The sequence below is a fragment of the Xiphophorus couchianus genome, chromosome 8 (genome assembly GCF_001444195.1).
Source record: "Xiphophorus couchianus chromosome 8, X_couchianus-1.0, whole genome shotgun sequence".
Classification (NCBI taxonomy): Eukaryota; Metazoa; Chordata; class Actinopteri; order Cyprinodontiformes; family Poeciliidae; genus Xiphophorus; species Xiphophorus couchianus.
Window position 1 is genome coordinate 27,760,566 of NC_040235.1, and position 23,745 is coordinate 27,784,310.

General features: G+C 39.9%; 1 protein-coding gene across 2 annotated transcripts in view; it reads left to right on the forward strand.

The window, feature by feature from the left end:
* Positions 1-23,745, forward strand: part of gfra2b (GDNF family receptor alpha 2b) — a 116,294-nt gene that overhangs the window by 35,669 nt on the left and 56,880 nt on the right. For both annotated transcript variants that reach the window (XR_003596529.1, XM_028025523.1), the window contains exon 3: positions 9,373-9,450. Coding sequence is in view for 1 of the 2 variants with exons in the window: in XM_028025523.1 (XP_027881324.1) it covers positions 9,373-9,450 (78 nt within the window). In the remaining variant the exon portion in view is untranslated. The remainder of the gene's footprint in view (positions 1-9,372; positions 9,451-23,745) is intronic.

Genomic DNA, 23,745 nt, shown 5'->3' on the forward strand with positions numbered 1-23,745 from the left:
GTGCAGTCGGTCCAGCTGAGAATGCTTGAGGTAAAGTTTGGGTGGAGGTCGAGGTGGTGTACAAAATATTTTAACAAACATTCCATGAAGATTCTCCACTGCTTCCTCCAGCTATGGAGCAAGATCATTTACTCTTACTGCCACCAGCAGACTCTCAAAGTCCCCAGCAGTTCAGATCCATGTTGTTTCCAGAGGGTCAGATGCTTCTGTCATTTTCTATGTGGTGAATTTCTGCCAATGTATGTAAATTGTAGACATGAAGTGTCAGTAGGTAACTGACAGTGAGGTCCAACAGAACCAACACTGAGGTTCTTTCACAACTTTAGGTACAACTGTGCAAAACAAGCTGGCAGTCGGTCCAGCCTTCACGCCTCTGCTCTAAAGCCACATCTCTTCTTGTGTCACAGAAAAGACAACGAGCTGAGAGAATGTGTGACAGGCTAATAGAGTGAACCAGGAAGGTCTCCAAGTTTGATTGCAGACACACAAACTCAGGAGATACAATCTAAATAGAGAGTAGGAGAGAATCACCCTGAGCTGAAGACAAACAACTGTTCCCAGATAGCATTAGATAAGCCTTGTTCCTGGTGTCTGGCTGAGAAAGGTCTGATTTCTTTGTTTGCTTTCCACTCTCACAATGTGACCATTTCAGTCTGTTTGCTGCTACAGTTTTACAATCAAATTGCTCAGCTGGAGCTTTGACTGCTTGTTTACAAGATGCCATTAATCTGAGTTCTGATCTCTGCAGATGCATTAACAGCAGAACTAAAAGGAAAAGATTAAAGGAAGAATCCTATCATCAGTATCAAAGCAAAGGTTTTAAAGGGATCTTATTCCACCTGATAACAGCATCTTATATCCAGCAATATGACACAATACTGAGTTGTTTAGCCAGACAAACAATTAAAATAAAATAACGTCATTCTTTTCCAGCAGTTTGAACATTTTATCCTCCTGCGAACAGCTGCAGGTTGAAACGTTTTGCAGATTCTCTTCAAAAACTTCAACGAGTCAATGAGCACAATCAGACCTGCAGGCAGCAGAAAACCACCAGCCATTACCTTCTCCACAACCACACCGGACCTGAGTGCTGTGTTTTCAGGTGTGTGTAGAGCTTGAGTAAGCAGAGCGGCGTGCGTGTGCGTGTGTGTATGCCCACAGGCTAAATGTACATATTACAGCTTCATACATAAACAGCTTGTGTGTTTACCAGCTCTGCTGTTGCTGCTTGGCCCCCGGCTGGATCAGCTGTGCTCCCTCACATCTCTGCCTCCTCATTGATACATCACTACAGAGGCTGGAACACACACAAACACACCCCCGCACACACACACACTCCTTCAGAGACCCTCCGCTGGTTCCAAGGTGGCTCATTATTCAGGAGCAAATGAAATATTCATCAAGTGAAACACAGAGTGTTATCATTTGCTGTGCGAGTGAGCAGAGGATTTCAATAACAATTAGCTTTAAATTGCACCTTTGCTCTTCATGTCTATTTATCCCAGATCTTTAGTCACCTTGTAGGGTCAGTGCTCATATTTTCAAACATTTCTCAGCGCTACCTCGTACATTGCTATGCTAAAATATTCACACCCCTTGAACTTTTTCTCATTGTGATTATGACAGCATGATGGGAAACTTTAATGTATTTACTTTCATGTGACTGTCAACACAAAGCTAAGGCTTTATGTAAGAAGTGATTCTTCTGTGGGCTCAAATTGCAGTAATAAATATTTGCTGCTGGTGAATCAGATCGTGTTGTGAATGGAGTTCTGTAACCTTGTAGAATGAAATAACTGAGAATGTCTGCTCTCTGCATGTTGACATGGGAATGTGTGTGTGGGCGTGTGCGTGGGGATATGTGTGTGTGGTATATAAATGTGTGCCACTAAATCAAAACGTGCAGTTGTAAATACATGCAAATAATATCTGAGATTTTTTTACTTTGTGCATCAATGAATTTATGTCTGAAAAATATTTGTATTTGTAAAAAATAATAAATATATTTTTTGTTAATGTTTTGCTCCTTCAAACAGGTTTTGTGATTGTAGGATTGCCCTATATTGAGCTCACTATCATCCTTCCCCTCAGCATCATACTGCCACCACCATGTTTCAGTGTTGTCAGATTTTCCATGAGCCGCTTGAGTGTGTCTCTAGTTTAAAAAACGATTCACACTCCACACTGGATCCAGTACAGGTGTACCATTATATCATTTAGAAGTTTTGATTAAGACAATACGGGAATGGATTAGTTTAAGGATAAATTATGTAAAATGAGCATTAATTTGGAATGTTTTTATTTACATTTTAATTTAAAAAAAAGGTCTGCAGAAAATGAATCATACCATTCTCAATAATCTGTGGAAGAATGTATTCAGTAACAAAACGCTTCTAATAATTGCTAATAATTGATGAGAAGCTTAAAAGAAAACCGTATTTATGCTTTTTAAAACTCTGAAATTTCCAGGTTTTTTTCTAGACTATTTTTGATTATTGTCAAAACAGATTAATGTCTGATTTAAGAATCTGAGATTTTTTTTTTTTTTGCAGAAATGTACTTTTTAATGTTTTTTTTTTAATACAATAGCTGTAACATGCCATCATACATTTGATCAGGTTTTCAGTTGAGTAAACATTGATGAGATGTTGACCTGTCTGCTCTGGTCCTTGTTCTCTAATAAACCTCTGAGGCCAAAACAGAACATCTGCATTTATACTGAGATGATACAGATGGACTCTAATTAATAACGTCTGAAGCCATTTGGTTGCATGGAATTTTATTTAGTGGCATCAGAATTAAAGAGCTAAATAAAAATGTACTTTGCTATTTTGAAATGCTGCCTTATAGAATCCCCCCCCCCCCCCCACCCCCCCCCCACACACAGACAGTATGCTTATTTGAGTAGTGATGGAAAGTTGTTTGTGCCATTTTTCAGCCTCCAAGCTTCACATTGTTGGATGTTGCTGAGGAAAGCAAAATAATTTTTCGTTTTATTTTGGGTCTTAAAAGTCATTTCTAAAAGGGGGAAAAAGCAGCTCCTCCAAATGTGGCTCCTGCCAGTAATTCCAGGCTCAGAGCAGCACTCTCCTCAATACCCCTACTTCTTCTTTCATCTTCACTCAGCACCAATCTATGGACATTAGCTCAGCAGCTAGAAATAGACTGAAGTCTGCATGTCAGCATTTATTTAGAGAGGCGGCAGAAAACCGTCCACCCCAGTCCACATTTCTGAGAATGGACTCGGTGACATCTGGTGTCTGAGTCCCAGCACACCAGAGCAGACCGGAGCACCATCGGACTGTTAGCCTCTCAGAAAACACTCAGTGAGAGTGAATTAGCTGGAACTCTGCGGGTGTGATGGTCCCGTCGCTGTGAGCAGAAGCATGAGCCGAGCCAGAGGAGCGGCGGGAGGTTGTGTGCAGCTAAATGCCAGTCTAATGTTTACGGGTGGTAAATGACTGCAGGGGGAATTCAGGCCGGCGTCGATACAAAGCCGGAGTAAACAAGCCCTGCGGTTGGCTGGCACGCTAAAGTGTGGCGCAAAGATTAGAGACAAAACTGTGAATGAGCACAAGTTGTTATTTGGAGATCCTGGCTGCTCTCCAACACTCCCACACACTTCAGTGGAAATGTCATCTGAATGCAGAGTGAATAAGTGACTCTCTGCTGAGTGTTTACCTGCTGGATAAAAGGACATGTGGGTTAATGGAATCCTCAGATTTGCTCATTTTAGCGGGGAAAGTGTCAGTTTGCTCAGCTGTGGCTCAGAGGGCATTCGGTCGCTCTGATCTTTCACCGTCAACACACTCTGGACAAGGTCAGCCGTCTGTCCACCAAGGACCTGGAATGACCGGGCAAGGAATTATCCAGAACAAGAGCAAATCAAGGTTTAATGTAAAATCTAAAACAATGACAGTAAACACTCAGAGAGCTTTATCTTCTACAACAGGTTAGATTGTAAATCCACCAGGGCAACATCCTCTGAGTTCAGCTCTTGCTCATCCATCCTCACACTCATAACACTTGTTGGATTAACTACATGATGTAAAAAAGGATTTTCCCCCCAACGGGGAGAAACATTTCTATTTCCATTTCAGTTTTTTGTCACACGGAAATCTTTAAGACAGTTGATCACGTTATATAAGTTGTTAAATGATGTGAAATATTTCAGTTGGACAAGAAGCCAAGATAATTAAATTAACTATAAAGCTGAGATATTTAATGCGTTACCCCTTAAATTTGCCCAGAACATTTCAAGTATCATATTTCCATTTCTCCTAATAAAATGGTTATTTTTAGCCACAGCATTCCTGATCTGCAGACTCCAGCTGCTCCAGCTGGTGATGCTAGAGCCTGTGACAGAAAACTTTTAGTCAGTCTTTGAAAATAAGCCTCCAAATATCAAATGGGATATTCTGGGAGGTGTAGATAGGTCTGGGAACCCTGGTAATTGCTGACAAGACGTGTTGGGAAGCTGCAGGGTGCTGTTATGAAGACATCTACAGCATGCAAAGTTTTAGTCTCCTAAACCAAAGAGAACAAGTTCTTACTATTCCCAAAGCTTTTGGAATTGAACCTGGTGGAGCTGGTGAAGGATTCTGTCACCTCATGGTGTTCATTCTCAGCATCACAACCAAATTAAGTGTCTGATTTTTAAACAGAATGTACCTCTGAATTCTCTGAGATCGCATTTGTTTTGAATTGGCACTCGATCAACAAAGAGAATTGAATTGATCAAACCAGCAATCGTATTTGTTGGTTTTAAGTCCCAGTTCTTCTTTCACTTCTCCCAGGTCAATGACCAATGAGCAAAAGTGCAATTCCCAAAGTAAACTGAAAACTGTCTCTGATTAAAGCTGAACCACGTTTCTCTCAAACTGTTTCCTCCATCATTTTCTGCTTGGATTGTCAGAGTTTTAAAAATGTATATTTTTAAACTATTAATGCCTTGGGAGCTAAGTTAAAGGACACTTGCTAAACTGACTGAAGCATATTTTTGTCCTTTCTATGGCATTGTTATGGCTATTAAATAAATAATCTAGAATAAAATGCGACTATACAAAGACGAGCAATTGTCTTTGGAAAAAAGAAAAACTCAGAAGGAAGTCGTGATTCATGATAATAAAAAAACAAATACCCTTTACTGTTATCTTGACTAATATTCCATGTGCATGTGGGGGTGGTCAGGTCAGAATATTTTTTTCACCTCATAAATGTCAAACAACAGAGAGAGCATCACAGATCATACAGAAGCTTTTTCATGTTGTCAGAGTGATAATTTCTTTGGTGTAAAAATTTGCATAAGTTGCTTGGAAAATTGATTCCAAATAACTAAAACTTTGCTTCGATCACCTGCTGATTTCTATTTCAGAAACTTGGCGCTGTGATATGAAGGAAGTCTGTTTATGTGAGTATATAAAAAAAACAACAGGCATAAATTATGTGATAGTGGAAATGAGTTTCTCACTATCTTTGGGTTGATTCCTCACCAGGCCAATATTATAACAACATAGCTGAGGATGGAACTTGTCTGCAACTCACAGCTCCTCAATAGATCTCACAAGATTACAGTGATCTGTGTTGTTTTCTAATTAATCTAACAGAACTAAACAGAGATGATGGAAACAGGGCGTTGCTGTTTCTCTGTTACCTTCTGTGATGGGTTGAAAATGCTGCATAACATTTGTCTAAAAGTCAGGATGTTGATCTTGTTGAACATTAACATTGGGAATACAGAGATCTCTAATCTGACTAGGTTATTGCAACATACTGTATGCTGGTTTAATAAGAAATGGTCAGTCCATCTTTTAGTGGTCCAGAATTCTGCTTCCTGGTCACTGACTCGCTCAAACAGCAGAACCATATGACCCCTGAAACCCATGGAGTCCAAGGCTGTCCACCCAACTCCACCCCAGACTAAAAGCTAAACTCAGAACACGTCAGTCATCAGACACAGAGACTAAATTCACCTCTCACAGATCTCAATACTACAACCATCTCAACCATCTGGTTTATCTATCATGTCTTACTCACAGAACCTGACTCAGTTCTACAACATGCAACCTGGATTTCATCCTACATATAAAGAACATCAAACAAGTTATATCAGCAGATGAATATTCAGACATTGTAGAATCAACTGGATTTCAAAAAGTAACTAAACTGAATTTAAACCCAGTAGGAACTTTGGTGGAGGGTTAATGTTCTTTCCCTGGAGAATGTTGATAGCTGTGACTGTGAGTCAGTTTATCGTAGACTCCATGTCACCATTTGCAATATGTGACACATCAGAGTCAGTATACGGGTTGTGTTTCAGGAGCTGAATCTGTCAGATCAGACAGAGATCAGAGAAATGTTGCTTAAAATGTTTTTTTTTTTCCTTTTATCTCAACCAAAACCTCAACCTGCCAAAGCAATTTCTCTGCTCATGTAGCTCTGCAGCCACTAACGCACATTTGCGTTTGTAAGTCATTCTGATTGGTTGCCTGAGTTTCCCTGCTTGCTTAATGTCAGCATGGTTTCTGCAGGAAGAGAGGAGCTGATGATAAGCTCTTAGCCATCAACGTTTTGTGGGAGATTCTCCTGAAGTGACATTTAGTCATTTTAATGTTCTGTTTGTCTTCCTGCTGAAAACCAACAACAGAGCAGCAGCAGGAGCTTCTGATGGCTGACTGGGAAAACAGAAATACAGAATGCAGAAAGTAGGATAGCAAATATATTTACATATATACGCCAGCAACAACTACAATGTGATAACTTGCAGTGAGTTTTTTTTTCCAGCTGTGGAGGAATTTTGGTCACTCATCTTTGTTGTAATTCATCCATAATGACCAGTTTTCTAACATGAACAGCCACAGCATCGCAAAAAGATTCATATCAAGGCTTTGACTAGATTATTTCAAAGTCTTCATTTTATATTTCTTCAGAGGTGGACTTGCTGTTGTGTTTTTGGATCATTCGAAGTATCAAAATCAAATCTCAGTTTATCGCTGCAGCATATTTCAACACAATTCAAAGTGCTTTACATCATGAAAACATAAGAACATAATAAATTGACCATGTATCTGACAGCCACCGAATGTGAAAGCAGTAAAAAGTATTACATTTTCTCAAATGCCATCATCAAAATTGTCAATACACGTCAAATATTTTGATCAATATTCCAGTTATTATTTGACTTGATCCTGCTGCAGAACCAGAGTTGGTTTCAGTTCAAGGTCTCCAACATACGGACGTTTTTCTTCAGGAGTTTTTGGTCGAAAGCAGAATTCATGGTTCCATTTATCACAGTGAGTCTTCCAGGTCCTGAAGAAGGAAAAATCCCAAGACCATCACATTACCACCACTGTACTTTACTAATGGTATGTTCTTTTTCTGAAATGCGGTGTTACATTTATCTCAGATGAATTTGAAACACGTCTTCCAAACAGTTCAACTTTTGTCTCAGCGGTACACAGAATGTTTCTCCAAAATTCTTGGGGATCATCAACATTGTGGCCTGGAAAAACTGGCCCTTCAAGATGCCGGACCACTGTGGAAGACCCCTGATTTAGACTGCGTTTGAAATTGAAAGTGCGGACTAGGTTTTTTCTTTTGCCCTTCAAAGTGCTTTTGCAAAGTCCAAAATACAAATACAGTGAACCCTCGTTTTTCGAGGGGGTTACGTTCCAAAAAGAACCCGCGATAGGCGAAATCCGCGAAGTAGGAACCTTTATTTTTAACAATTATTATACAATAAAATACTCCATAATACATTGAAACCAAAGAACAAAACCTTTTTACAGGCCCAAACATTTGTTTAACAAATAAAAAGTACTGTATAAACATTTATTTATTTATTTATTTTTTACAAATAACTACTGTACTGTAAAATAATAATTTTAGCCCGAATTACGGAGATCAGCGCCGCCCCACCGCGATCTGAGTCATTGGATTAGAACGAGAGAAAATAAAAAATGATTAGGAAAAAAAACTAAGTACAGTAGGACTAATAGTGACTCATGTGTATTTCACTGCTCTTCTGACTGAGCCGCTGCATCCTGACTCCGCTCTGTAGCGGGTTTTTTTTTCTTCTAAAGCCCGCGGTGCAGGTGTGTTTTTTCGAGAGAAGATGATAGGTTTATTTTAATTCCTATCTAGCAAAGATTCAGACCAAGGCAATTGTCTTTTCTGCAGAAAATGAGGGAAGATCCAAGACGCGACAAATCGCTGTAAAACACTGTCTTGGATCAACTCTGCTAGATCTTTCTCTGCATTTCTCTTTATTGTATAGAAAAAGGAGGTTGGGCTTCTTCACACAGAGAATTGACCAACCGTCTTTACATTCTGGCACCGCCTGTGGACATGCCCTTACAAGGGCATGCAACTGACCACAACTAATCAATTACAGATGGAAGCTGATACCACAGGAATGTCAAAGTCTCTAGCCTCCAGGCAAACATCCTACAAATGGTTAATAGTATTTCACAGAAGAAAAGAAGTCAACTAAACTACACACAAAATAATAATATGAAAACATAACCTTTCAAATAAACTCACAAGTAAATGAACTTAGATAATTATTCTAACAGAAGAACATAGTTATCGGTAGCTGTTGTCGCTCTTTTTTCTAATAGGCAATAAGATTCTTATAAACCGACATGCCACCATCGATTATGTTAAATATGGCAAGCTGTTTTACGTATGTGTACATATTAAACCGCAACGTTGTTGACACACAGGTAGAGAAGAAGTGGAGAGACTGTTTAGCCAGTCAGAATGCAGAATGCATGATGCAAATCTGCGAAGCAGCGAGACCGTGAAAGGTGAACCGCGAAATAGCGAGGGTTCACTGTATAAATATAAAAAACATTATTCAGTTCAAAGGTCTGAAAAATGTGAAGTTTTTCAAGGCATTCGTGGCCAAACCAGAGGCTGACAGGAAATCCAGCTGAAGTTGTTTTAATATGCAGCTGAATCTTGCAGTGTTCTCTGATCTTCACAGTTTCTCCTGTATTTCCTCCCGGATTTTTTCTTTTGTTGAACAAATCTGCCAAATGTGTGTGGTTAGCTTTTTGTGTAGTAAAGGTCAACCAGCATGTGTTTTTTTATGTTTTTTGGGCTCTAGTGGCCTTTACTGACAGCTACCGGATAAGACGGAGGCAGAGAGAGAAGGGACGACGGGCAGCAAAGGAATCAAGGTTGGGAATAAAACCCAGGAATCTGTTAGCCTCTGTATGTGCAGCGCAGCTCTCTACTGCTGCACTTCAATGCCCCAGCACAGCGATTTTAAAGACATCTCCATGTTGATCCAGATTGTTGGGTGGCTCAGTTGTTGCTGGCCAGTTCGTGCACCTGCTGAATGCTTTTCCTGTTTCTGCTGTTTCTCAGGTGAAGAATTCTACGAGACGTCTCCATACGAACCCATTCATTTCTCAGAGGAATTCAGACACGCCTCCATTATCTCAGGTAATACTGTGTGTGTGTGTGTGTGTGTGTGTGTGTGTGTGTGTGTGTGTGTGCGTGCGTGTGTGTGTGTGTGTGTGTGTGTGTGTGTGTGTGTGCATTAGTGATTCTGTGTTTTTTCAGTAGAGTTGAGACTTACAAACACACACACGCACATTCAAATGTTTAGGTTGATGCAGCAGTTGTTTGCAGATGGGGGATTCCCAGGCTGGGTGGGATAAGCCAACAGCTCATTCTGCTGGCTCCTTCTGGGAGCCACTGAATGAATGACTTTGTAATTACAAATGTCAGCGAGGGAAAAATGAGACCGTGAGGCTAAAGCAAAGCTTTCATGAAGCCTTCCAAAATGTACTTCCAAAGTCATCATGGAAGACATCATAGTGTCATTTAGCAGGCGAAAGATTTTTGTTTTACAAATGAACCATAGGTCTACCTATGACCTGGTGAATACATGCTAAATGTTGCAGTTCTGATCAGACTGCAGCCATGACGATAAGACGTCTGATATGAGAAAAAAAAAGAACAGCAGAGTGGAACACATCTGGAACATCATAACAGGCTTGAGTTAATGAGCTGATCACTAATGATGGGACATTATGGATTTATGTTAACATCTATTCGGTATGAACCTAATGAAATGTTACAGATGTCATCTAAAAACCATTTTATTCTGTCTGATTTGAATTTGAGTTCACACTGCAATAAAAGCAAATATGAAACAATTGGGAGTACTTGGTGTGCCATATAGTAGAATAGAAATTACCTTTATTGTCCCACAGAGGGGAAATTCACTGCAACAATTTTTGGCAGCAGTGTTAGGATTTCAGCATCTATTTATAATTATATCATGCTGGGTCTTGATTAAAATTTTAAATCAAATTAATTGCAGGGTCTGCAGTTAATCATGTGTTAATCAAAAGCCACATATCGACAAAAAAAAATTTGTAATTTATAATTGAGCAAATAGAGATAGGAGCTCAACAACAAAGTTCTAAACCATCAGATTGGAGAAAAGTTCTGGTCTCTCCATTCGTCTTCCCAGAGTTTCAGGAAGCTCTGATTATTCATGGAGCTTCTTTAGAAATCTGGACTGTGGACGCTGACATTAATGTAATTTTAGGCTCAAATAGCTTCGCTAACGGGCTAACTCCTTTTAGCACAACCTGAACACAACAGTAGTCCAATCAGATCAGAAATGGACCCTCAGTGGGCCGAGAGAAACCTCTTTGTCGTCCATTGCTGCTGTTTGTGGATGTTACATGTGCATCAGATTTGCTTTTGGTATTTTAGTGGGATGTCTGGCGGAGGAAGAAAAAAACACATGAACACCGTACATATGGTGAAACATGGCTGTGGCTCAATGGTGCTTTGGGGCTGCTTTGCCTCAACTGGCTCTGGAAACCTGCAGCATGTGGAGGCCAAACAGATCCAATCAGATCGCTGAAAATCCTCAGAGAAAATGTCCTGCTGTCTGTGAGGAAGACGATGGTCAATGTCATGCCCAATGGCTGGGGATGACATTGTTTGATGTGAGGAGATCACCAAGGCCTGGCTTCAGAAGAAACCAAGCCAAGAAACTAGAGACCATCGTTTTAACGCTGTTGAAAATCTCTAGTGGGTTTTGAAAAATGTGGTTGCAACAACAAACCAACAGTGTTAATGAGCTGGAGGGCAGGAACACTGATGGTCAGTGAGACTAAAGGTTGCTTTACTGAGTACTGAAGATGCTAGACATGGATTTGCTCAACAATTTTAAGATTGTATAGTTATTAAAAATGGCACATTTGCTTAACTTGAAATATTTAAGAAATTGAAATATATTGAGTGTTATTTTTTGGTAGTTTATTGCAAACAGCTGCTGTTTTTCTTGACTTAACCTGAAGTGCTGGTGGCTACATTTTAGGTGCAACTGTTTAGTTCACAATAACTGATCCTGATGATCATCCACCAAGGAAGGAGTGAAAATTTAGATTTTTTCTTGTTAGTAAACAACAGTCTCTGGAGTACCTGCTCTGTTTTCTTGCTTCCTGGTTTGAAAACGTGACCTTCTTAGAATAGTGCAGCTACTTTCAAAGTCACACAAAACATCTGCACAGGTGTTGTGTTGTATTTCACTTCTGGACACTATGATAATAAGAGAACGTGTGGTGCTAGTGAGCTCAGCATGCTGTCAGATTGATCTAAATTCTGCCTTGTTGTTTATGAGCCTGCTGTTTTTATCGCCACATGATGCCTGCTGCATAATAATCTCATCTATCAGAGTTCAGTCAGGCGGCATCGATTAAACCACTTTTCAAAGATTTGATGTGTTCGGTCCCATCATTTTCCATCACTAATTAAACCAAAGCAAACACGTGACGCCAAGGCAAACAGAGACACGTCTGAACCAAGTAAAATGTTAAACAGCGTGAAGTTTTGACGCGACAGTGTTGGATGTGGTCTTCGCTTTCTGATTGGCTGTGCGTCACTGAACCTGCTTCACAACTCGTGATGTGTAAGGGGTTCATGCGCATTTTCGAAAAGTGTTTAAATGTCAGAAGCCCCGAGCGATACGTCGTCATTTACACTCTGCGTGTGTGTGTTTTTCTGTGTTCAAACAGCTGTGAAATAGACTCACAGTTCTGTAAATTGGCCTCTGCTCTCTGAGATTAACACAAGTACAAACGCAGTCAAAGCAGGAGAGCTGCAACCAATGCAACTTCAAAAGCACTTTGTGTTTTTATCTTCTACATACACACCCCCACGCCCGCACGCACACACACATTGATAGTAGCAGGAGGCTCATTTTTATACCTTTTCATATATTTGTTAATTCGAGGTCCAAAGAGCTTCAGAGAACATAACATGGATGTTTGATGATGCATGTGCAGGACTGTTGCAGGAGCAGTCTGTGTTGCTGTTTGCGGTCAAATCAACTGTCAAGCAGAGTGTGAAAGCGTGATGTGAGCATCAGCAGAAAGCCTGTCTGCCAATACCTAAGCGGATGAAGAGAGGGATGGAAAGAGAGGGGGAGTGTGTGATGGGAGGAGGGCAAGATGAGAGGATAATGCAGAATTGTGTTAAATAGCAGTGGCAGAAGAAAGAGCACTGGAACATTGAAATAAGTTTCAGACAAGACTGTCACGAATTGATTGGAGAGCAAGGCTGGGCATGACAAAGTGTGAGTCTGGAGTTGTGTGTTTCTGTGTGTTTTTCTATGAAAAACAGTGGGCTGTGTAGAGCCCTGAACGCAGCAGCTAGAAGATGTGAGTGAGGGGTAAATAGAGTTGTAGCCATTACTCATACAAACATGGCTGTGAAATTTAAATGTCAGCACTGAATCTGTAATGTTGTCCTATGCAGCTTTTAGCAAATAAATGGAGTTTCAGTTTCCATCAAAACACATTGTTTCATGGTTTGTTCACATCGCTTGTGAACACACACACAGTTGAAACCAGATATCTACATACACTACATGCTTTCTTCCAAAGTTAGAAGTTTACATCTTCTAACAGCAGGCTTTACATCAAATGTAAAGCCTGCTTGATGATGATGATGTCATGGAGTTGTAAATCTGTGATTACATTATTAACTGGGCATCTGGCTAATTAATATTTCCACTTCTATGGCTGTTTTCTAAGACAATACCTCACACACACTGCTTCAATATGGGATGTCATGGAAAATCATGAGAAATCAGCCAAGATGTCGCCTCCAACTAGTCTGGTTGCTTTGTGGGTAATATCTGTTTAACAAGTATGTCCAAGTATAACACCATGGGAATGTTTCATCACCGGGGAAAACAGAGGCACAAAACTATTCATGCACACACTCATACCCAGGAGTAATTTAGAGGGACCAATTGATCTAACAGTCATGTTTTGGCAGGAGGGAGTACCCAGAGAGAACCCACACATGCACAGGGACCTCAGGACCTTCTTGTTGCAAGGCAACAATTCTCCCCACTGGGCCACTGCTCAGCTCCACTCTGCATTTGTGTCAATTCTATTCCCCTCATAATTGATTTGGACTGCAAAATGTCCTTGTTTAATTCTGTAGTAGAATTTTTTATTGGTAATCAGCAGCAATTTCCCAATCCTGAAGAGAAATGTCTTCTCTTTCAGTTCTATGTACCAGCAGAGGGAATGTGGAAGGATATTAGCCAGAGTGACACTGTCACATGTTAAGACGCTGAGCTGATAGAAGCTATGTAAAAAAAGAAAGAACCCAAAAGGCTCAGTGACCAGTGGGAGAGGCATTGCTTCAATAGAGTGAGATATTAGTGCCAAGAATATGACAGCCAGCAGAGGTAATATGACACTATCAGGTGTTAGAACAGAAAATGAAGCTGAACAGAAAACTGCAGAGGTAAAAAAAAAAGAAGAAGATTAGACTGACAGTAAAGAGAATCAAGAGAACAACCTCTGAGCTGGAAACTGTAAGAAAATCAGCTCAAGTCCCTGTAATTGGATTTTCACCAATCATATGTAGTAGGTGTTCACTTGAGCCAACTTACCAATTCTTTGTCTTCCTGGTTTATTTCACATTGCATCTGATAGTGTCATTGCGATGTTATCACCAACACAAGATTATCTAATATTATGCAACCATTACAACCATACTTGGAATATTCACAAAAAAATGTATGATCAGTGCAGATTAATTGTCAACAAGATGATTAGAGTGCAGCATAACCTAAGCTGATGTAGGCCATCTGTTCAAAATTTTGATATGATTTCTGATTTTGTCCACCAATTTCTACCTTGACTTAGTGAATAATGGAACATTGTGGCTCTGCTTTCACATTGTAGTTGATGACTACCACTCTACTCTTCTTTTATTGGTTCCACCACATAGTGAGGTGTGTGGTAGTGAGGTACATGTACATGTAATAATCAATGGGAAAATGAAACTGACAGCAACTAAACCCAAATAAAAACATATATCTGCTGAGCTATGAATAAATTTGGACTTAGACGTTTCTCTATTTATTTAATATTTAGAAAACATTTATATGTTTTTACTTTCAACATTTTCTTGAATTAAGTAATCATAATTAACTTGTAAAAAAAATGTCTTAGCAGAAGTGATAATTGGACAGTGTGATGTATAGCAGGCACATCTTGTATTGAAGACACTGACTTCTGACTTGGATGCAGCCATCAAAGGTTCAAATCCCAGCTGTGTCACTCATGCTGCATGTCCTCTACTGTCTGTCTGAGTATTGTGATTAAAGGCCACAATAATCAGAATAACCAGTCTTATTCTACCAGGTAGTAAAGTTATACACCAGATCACCTTACCCTGTATAGACCATACCCAGCATTTTGTTTGTTTTAGTTAGAAATAACTGAGACTAAAAAGCATCTAGCTATTATTTCCTGATAATCATGTGGAGACCAGACTTGGTCATTTTGGTCTTAATTTCTAATTTTGTTAATATTAGCCTTTGGGATTTATGAATGTTTATTCATTGGTAAATCTAGCCTATTGTTACACAACAGGGTCCAGTATGTTGGCTATTGCTCTTAATGGAGTCGTGTTGTGTTTTAGGTTTTCCATTGAGCTTCAGATGTTGCTATAGTTAAACATATTGACAGTAATTTAATCTATTTCAGGGTGTTTTATGAACATTTGCCTGTTAATGTTGGATCTGTACTCTATTTGTTGGTTTATTTAATGTTTCTTCCTGGTTTTTGGAGTCATTATCAAAATCAAGAACATATGTGGCAATAAGCAAAAAGGTGTCCTGTAAAAACCTTTACAATTCTAAAATCTGCACTTAATTGCACTATTCTGATCCTCTTAGGTACCTGACCTGATCACTTAAGTACTAGATCTCAGCCTACTTAGAAAGCAAGAAAGGGATTGCAAAGGGAAGCACTGCAAAGAAATCTTCGAAGAAAAGCGGACAAGGAGAGGACAAGATGAAAGGTGACAAGAAGAGACTGGACGGGATGATAAAATGAGAGGAGGTGAAAAGGAACAGGAAGAGAGGTGGAAATCAGTTGGGGAGAAAAGATAAAATGAACAAAGGCAATATGGGACAAAAGGAGGAGAGGAGAGCAGGGGAGGGGGAGAGGAAATGTGAGACGAGAGCTGGAGAAAGCAGAAAGCAAAGGAGAGTTGATGGCAGCAGAAAAGAGAGCAGAGCAGATAATCTATCCACAGGGGAGAGAGGTAAGACGTTTCCTCCTGACACAGCTTCATCTGTGTGTGTTTGTTCAGGATGTGGTTCACATGGTGACCTGAACACTCAGTTTTTTGGGATGTCAGAGGGAGATGCTATCTTCCAAAGACATTTGGCACAGTGGATCACAGAATACAGGAGCAGAACCTTTCTGGGGTGTTAGATATTTCTATGCCACAAAAAAATGTAGGCAGTTCTGATGGCAATCTGGCACTGGCATGTTCTACTTAATAGGGTGGCTAGTGAGTTGCTCATTTCAAACATTTTTTAAATGAACATCAACTCTGTGAACTGATTGGACTTCTATGTATTTCTCTAGTCTGATATTTTGCCTGGCCTGTTTTGTCTGTTTTAATCCAGTAGTTTTTGTTCAAATGTTCAAATATTTCTGGTGGTAATCTTAGTCTGTTGGTGTTTCAGTGGTTTCCCATCCACCAGGACTTCAGGTGGAGGTGTTCCACTGGGAGGTGTAGTGTGGAAAAGTGAAGTCATCCGTCTTCCTAGGCTGTACAGCAAATAAAACTGCTTCACTGTTTTCCAGGTTCACAGCAGCTTTCAAAATGGCAGCCGTCCCATCAGTCTCTCCCCCACGTCCAGTCCACACTCAAACCCCGCCTTCAATTTAAATCGACCAAATTCACCTCACCCTTCCAGAGTGGGAAAGGGAAAACTAATTTTACTTTTACATAAATCATGTAAGTTTTAACAATTATTAATAGTGAAATATCAATTAAACATGTTGTGTATATCCCTTCCTATAAAAGAACTGGGTTTGAGGCAGGCCTCCTCTTTAGCTGGAACACAAGATGGCTGCCACAGAGGACACACCCCCATGTTAACAAGATGGCTGCCACGTTCCCCCATGTTAACGAATACTTCAGCAGTACATTGGTACACAACAGAGTGTTCACAATTTATGCCACTCAGCTGATCCCTACTGTCATAATGTTTAATTCAAGGTAAGCAAGATGAACAAGGTGGACCAAGCTTTTATTTACAAAAAGAACAACAAGCAAGATGAGAGCAACTGGAGCATGAGTCAGAGAGAGAACGAGAAATTGTATCAGGAAAGTGAAATTTCTTTTGCGTTTTGTGTTTGCATGAAAGTTCCACATATAAAACAGAGCTGGCAGAGCTCAGGATCAGGCTTAAAGCAACGTACTGCTGCTTTAAGCTCCGATTCTGGCTTGTTGACCTGTCTGCTGGGTTCTGCTGGGTTCTGCTGGGTTCTGCCGGGTTCCTTGATGGGTTTTAACACTTAGTGTTAGAAGTTCCCTAACACTTCCAAGGCCTTTGAACTAGTTGAATTTCCTTTAAATATTATATTTATTAGCTTTTCATTTAAAGTTACAAAACCACATAGAATTGGAAAAAAACAAAACAAAATCACAATACTGGCAGAAAGGAAAAATAGAAAAACAACAACAACAAAACCAGTAAAACAAAGACAACGTGCAACTGGACTTTGATGTCATAAAATTATTAAGTGGGACAACAATGTGATATATGAGCTCATGTTATCTCAGTTAACCAGACTGTGTGATGATTTGATAATGAGCCAGGAAAGGTCCATCTTTTTTTGTGTTTTTGATGCTTGTCCAGACAAATACGTTCCAGTCAGATAGCGGATGCCATTTCTCCTGGTCAATGTTGGAAGATTTTTGAAGCGGTAGATTTTCTGTAGGATTAGCTTTTTAGCAGTCACTATCAAAGTTGCAAAGCCACCTGAAGTTCCTAGGTAAAGTCCAGACCATCCGTGGAGCATCTGAGTCTTGCAATATTTTAAATGTCCATTTGGAGAACCATCTGAAAACTGCAGACCAATAACCAAACAGCTAAGGACAAAACCAGAAAAGGTCCCTTTAGCGTAACCATGCTCATCACTCTGACACGATATCGATGGAAAGATTTCTGCTTGACTTAGGTTTTGAATATTGTAGTCTATGAATGACGTTGAATTGAATCAACCTAGAGCAAGAATGTCTGGAGCCAGAGTGGACCTGTGATGTGTCGCTCTCACACAGTTCTGTTGATACGTCTGTCTGACTGCCCACGGTTCCCGCAAATAATCTGAGGACACAGGAAAAGTGAAACAGTTGACAAGTTTAGACATCAGGTGTTTGGAATCTGGGGCCAATAATAACTTATCATAAAATAAATGTGATGTGGATTCAAACCTCAAATCCTTTGCTCAAACCTTTGTTTCACATAATTTGGAGATAACAGAAAGAATGTAAGTTGGGAATGTCATTTATTATACAACTGCACAAATGAGGCAAAGCAACAAACCACATCCAAATGAGCTATAGTTATGATACCTTTATTTTCCCAAATAGCACATGTATCATCTAACAGCCCAGGTCTATAAACAGGATTTTGGCAGATTGCGGCATATATAGAGTGTTGGTGAATCTGATTGGCTTCTTTAATCTGTTTTAATATTTGCAGTGTGTGACCAGAATAAGTTACCAGTAGGTGATCTTTAGTTACTAATTAAAACATTTCTGAACATAATCGGTTGGATTTTACTAAGGGTATCAGAGTAAAAGGGGCACACTTTTTGGGTTTACATTCGTAAAGAATTTTGAAAACCACTTTGTCCTTTTTTCAGTGCAGTTCAGGGTGTTTGTGCTACATTTTGTTGGACTGTCACAGACATCCCAGTTGTTTGTGGTTGTAAGGTGAAATGTGAACATATTCAAGGTCAGATTTACTTTGCCAGCAGGTGACACCCGAGGTCAACGGGTTGTTGGACAGAACCGAGTTACACATGGCTGCTTCTCCTCCCTTGTCTTTCACAGCCTGACCTCTTTTCTTCCGTCCTCGCTCGTCTCCAGTTCCAGTCCCCCGTCTCTGCTCTCCTTTACGCCCACCTCCTCCCTCAGTTCTGCTTCTGACCTCGTTATATCATGTCTCTGCGGTGTGTAAATATATATCTATAATAGACACAGAAGCTCAGAGTGTTTTAATAAAACATTGTGTGAGGGCATATACGGGTACAAGTGTGTGTCCCACATACACACCGGCGTACGGATTTGTCTCCACATCCTGCTGAGGCCGTGTGTGAGAAAGATAACGGGACAACCCAGGGCGACTCTCTAATTGGCCTACACTCCTGCCCCAAACACTCAGTTTCTTCTTCTCTATATATATGCTGCTTTTCAAAGCCACCCTCCCCTCTGCTGCGCCTGCTGGAAGGGAATCACACAATGAAATGAGAGGTGGAGGGGGGAGGGGGCTCAGAGGTGGTGTCTGGGTTGAGAGGGTTAAATAGTGATACTGACTCTAATATGAGTATCAGACCAAACAGGCAGCTGTGTATCCAGTTTGTGTCAACACCTGGTCCTGATCTCTGTTCAGTGCTCAGTTATATGAGCTGCTGTGGAAGCATTTTGAGATGAAAAGGGATTTAAACATTGAACAGGAGCTCTGGTTTAGTTTCCTGTCCCTGGCAGAGGGAAGTATGCTTTTTGTCTGCTTATCTGTAATTTATGACAGCCTTTTTTTCTTCCAGTTTAACAGTTAGTTCTTGCACTTTGCAGTTCATAAACAAGACTTATAATCAGTTGTCTCGACTTCTATTTAAGGAGTTTACTCTCTTTCTGTCAGATGAACTCTTCTGTCCACAGCCACAACTGCTGGGAACCTTTGTTCTTTGGTGCATGAACTGGATGTTCCCATCTATCAAGGAAGCAAAAATATCAATGTAAGACCAGATGCAGATGTACAAACAAAGCACAGGAGCTGCATATGTTCATGGTTATGTCGCAGACAGGATGGACAGTTAGTGACACTGACATGAAGAGTTCCCAAAAATAGTCAGTGGAAGTCCAACTAATCCTGTCAACACTGATATGGACTTTGATTGGATTCTGAGCTGGAAACACCTACAGTAACTGCTCACTGTATTCTACAGTGGATCCGTCCGTCCGTCCGTCCGTCCAGACAGACAGACAGACAGACAGACAGACAGACAGACAGACAGACAGACAGACAGACAGACAGACAGACAGACAGACAGACAGATAGAGTTAGCATGTGGATTCAGGTTCATCTACTTCATAGGAAACTAATCTCTGACCAACCCTTTTATGTTAGCCTTGTTAGCTAGGGTTTCCTATATGTTTTTTCTGGATGTTCTCACCATGTTAGCGACTTTAAAACTTTCAGGAGCTGATATTTCCTTGCTCAGATGAGACTCAGGAAGCGAGAAGCTGAGTGTGAGTTATTGTAGCGCTGCAGCAATAATAAGAAGAATACAATAATACTCTACTCATTCACATATATGCGGAAATGGGAATGGGTAAATCAGCATTGAATTAGTATTTTTAAAATTATTCTTTTTAGTAGCAATCATATTAATATATTGATTTATTTTTTTTTACGCCTCCAAGTGTATTTGATTTTCTGTTGCTTGGACACTCTGTGCAGTTGGAACTTGTCACATGTTGCAGGACTGACTGCTTGACTGTGTCAAAAGAGACAGAAAACAGCCATTCCTCCTGAGTTTCATCCAAACACTGACAGCTGGACGTTGTGTCTGTGTTTTACAGTGTTAACAGCTGAAGACAGATGGGAACAGTTGCAATGCTAAGACTACTGGAGTTCAACAAAAAATAATAATAAAAAAGAAGAAATTAAAATAATCACAGTTTAAGAATTGTCAGCTCTGTAATGTCACTTTTGCTAAAATAAGAGAAAGGAAAAACCCTTGCTGTATATTTTATCTTGTTCTTTCTCATTCACACACACACACACACACACACACACGCCCCCCCCCCCCCCCCCCCCCCCCCCCCCCCACACACACACAAGGGTGTAAAGTTGCAGTTCTGAACAGCAGGAAAGCTTGGCTACCAACACATTTAAGCTGTAGCATTTCAATCTCAGGAATTGAAACTCAGGATATTATTAAAGACAGAAATCACAATTAAACCACTGACTGGATGAATTAGAAAGGCCATTGGACAGAATGATTCATTTGGTCTTGAAGTTGATATCTATCACAGGTAAAATATTTTCATCTTGTTTTGTGTTTTGGACAGTTTCTACTACAGTTTGGAGCATTTATTGTTTCTGCTATATTGTTAACGCTGCAGGTTTGTGTTTGCAACTCACTGATTTCTAAGTTGGTTAAGAATTTGTCTTGACTTTGAAAGGTGAGTGTTTAAGAGGTATTATTTAGACGAGGCTTTAAATCTTGGAGTTCTTACAGAGGTTTGGGTGTTTTTGCTGATTTTAATTTGACCTACAACAGGAACGACAGCAGAGATCAAAGATTTGTGGCCGATTGTGTAAAGCTTTGACTGAAATCTGTCTGTGTGTGTGTGGAGCAGTCACTGTAAAGAACGGCTTCCCCAAATTAAGACAAGTGCAAAGGATGTAGACTTAACATGTTATTTCATCTGTCATGGATTCACACTCCACACATTTCAATACAGTAGCTTTAAAAAGTATTCAACCTTTAGTAGTTTTACTCCTTTATTGCTTTTTAATATCAATCAAGAAAATGTTTTTGACAAAAAAATCTTAGTCAAAGTGAAGATTTGACAAAGACAAGAAAAAATATGTTATAACATATACTGTATGTGCATATTATACGCATGGGGAGACTCCATGGCAACCAGCTGTGAAACGGTTAGCTCTCCTAATGTCTGCAGAACTCTGGATCAGCTTGTTCATCCACAGGTTGAGGGAAATGATCCAAAGAATGGATGCAATGATGTCCTGTGGTAATCAGCTACACTTCCCCTGAAATTTCAATTTCTTTGGTCAGTTTTTGTGAACATGCACAATATGGAGTCTGAGCTGTGAGTTTTCCCTGTGCAGTGTCAGTGACGACTCTCTCTGCAACACAATGTGGGAGTAAGGCTGCTATGGCAAAAAGGAAAAAAAAAATTAAAATAAAACAAACAAACAAAAAACTCTTAGATGATTTTGATACAGGAACTGCAGTTTGTAACGTTTGAGCCACAGATCAGTCCATGGAAAGGTTAAACCTCAAACAGTTTTAATAGGATTTTAGCGAGTCAGTCTTCAGGATTCTTCTGCTTTTGGAGTTACAGGGGGATAAAAGAAGGAAGGACAGCTCTGGACTAAAAACCTGGTCTTCTAGTGATAAACTAGAGTTTATTTCACACGGCTAATGCAGTGAAACTGGATTAGAATTCCTTCAAAGTCAGAGGAAGTTTGTCACATAAATAAAGACGTGTCCCAAAGAGCCACCAAGCTGCAGCGCTGGAAATGATCCACCTTACAACATGAACTATTTAGAATCCTAAAGCTCTTCCTTTTTATACACACACAGGTGTGAACAGATGTTAGCATTTTAATCTCTTTAAAGTTTTAGATTAAAGGAAATATGAGCTGCAGATTGATTTATCTAGATATGACTGAATTATAATGTTGGAGAAAAAAATGAATCCTAAAATTCCTGGTGAATAAAATTCAAAGTACTACCTCCTTATACCAAGGCCTATATGGGGTACATTTCCAGCCCAACCTTTGGTTTTTGTGAGGGTTAGGGACCACACCCACATGTAAATAACTGAAATCCATAAATTTATCAGATACTCTCTAAAAACATATATAAAAGCCTATTTAAATACCAAATACAGCCTAATATGCACAGAGGAAACTTTCTTGGTACTACAGCAGAAGCTCAGATTCACTGTCTTCCTTATTTCCCTTCTTGGGTAACAGCCAATCAGATTTAAGGAAAACTAATGGCAGGTCTGGATTGGCTAGTTTGAAGAATTTCAGCTTCCAAAGCTGCTTTTTCTTTTGAATATTTTACCAAAAAATTCACAATTAGGTAAATTTTCTGTGAATAATTTAGAGTCACATTTTACTTTACTGAATCCTGAACTCAATGTTTTTACCCTGATAAATTCAGTGGAAATCCAGGGGAGTAATAATGTCTCCTGGAGCATAGAGAAGGTTATAGTTGTGGCTCTAATGTTGAGTCATTTTCCTGCAAGAACCAGATCCACACTGAAGAGTGTTTTGTGTGGTGGGAGCAGGAAAATCTTAGGAATATTATACTTGGGTAAGAAAAGATTTCTTGTCTGAGCTGCTGATACGTGAAGGTGAGTTGATCCTGGCCACCAGCCGATCCCTCAGTTAATCTTTAAACAGCAGAGACATTGGTTTAAAATTGATAGAAAAATAAAAAAATACCACATTATTTGTCTGTACTGTGCTTTTAACCAGCCTAAAAATGTAGGGAAGTGTCATTGTAAATCTAACAAGTTGCATTACATGACATCAGAAACCTGCTTTATCATAACAATGGTAGATAAACAAATCGTACTCATATGTGCTATGCTGAGCTGATATCCTCACATTACTCTCCACTCCTGAAGCAGCTGCAGGCCTCCGTTTGCACAGAGCATTAAGCTAAGTGCTTCCAGCAGTTAAGGCCTGCTTCATTTCACAGAATCAATAAGCTTAAATGTGAGATGGTGTTAGTTGTCCTTCAGAAACCAAACATGCTCATTTAACCGAGTGCATTATGGCAGGACTCTGAGAAGGGGATGCAGGAATTATTCATGGGAAGAACACATACAGAGCTCTAGGGGAGAAGCTTTCTGTGCATCCCTGAACTCCTCATGCACTGCTTTGGTTAACAAGTGCTTGACAAACCTCTGCGGTGGTGAACTGACTTCATTTAGATTCCTGAGCAGAAGCTGCTCAGTGCTGGAGCATGTTCTCTGGAAGCGTGGTCCCACTGGAAAGCCAACTTGGTTTGGATGCCAGGAACGGGTCAGCGGTTCTGTAGGGATACAGGCATGTTCTGGTTCTTGTTCTGGTTCTGGTTCCGCTCGGGAGCAAACATTCACAAAATTCAGATTAAAATAATAACTTTAATAACTTTAAATAATATTGTATATTAACAGAACATACAGTATTAGTTCCAGAGTGTTTCAGCTGCTGCAATCAGTCTGAATAACTACATCAGTCTGAGTTCGGAATGAAGCAAATGTGTTTAGAGAATTTAAATTCTTTTGATTCATTTGTTCACCTGCTACTAATGGTGAGCAAGCTCTGCCCTGGTGGCAGCTAAGCCTGTCACAAAAAGCAATGAATTAGTCGCATGATAAGTTAAAATGAGCTAGATAATTTCTTTT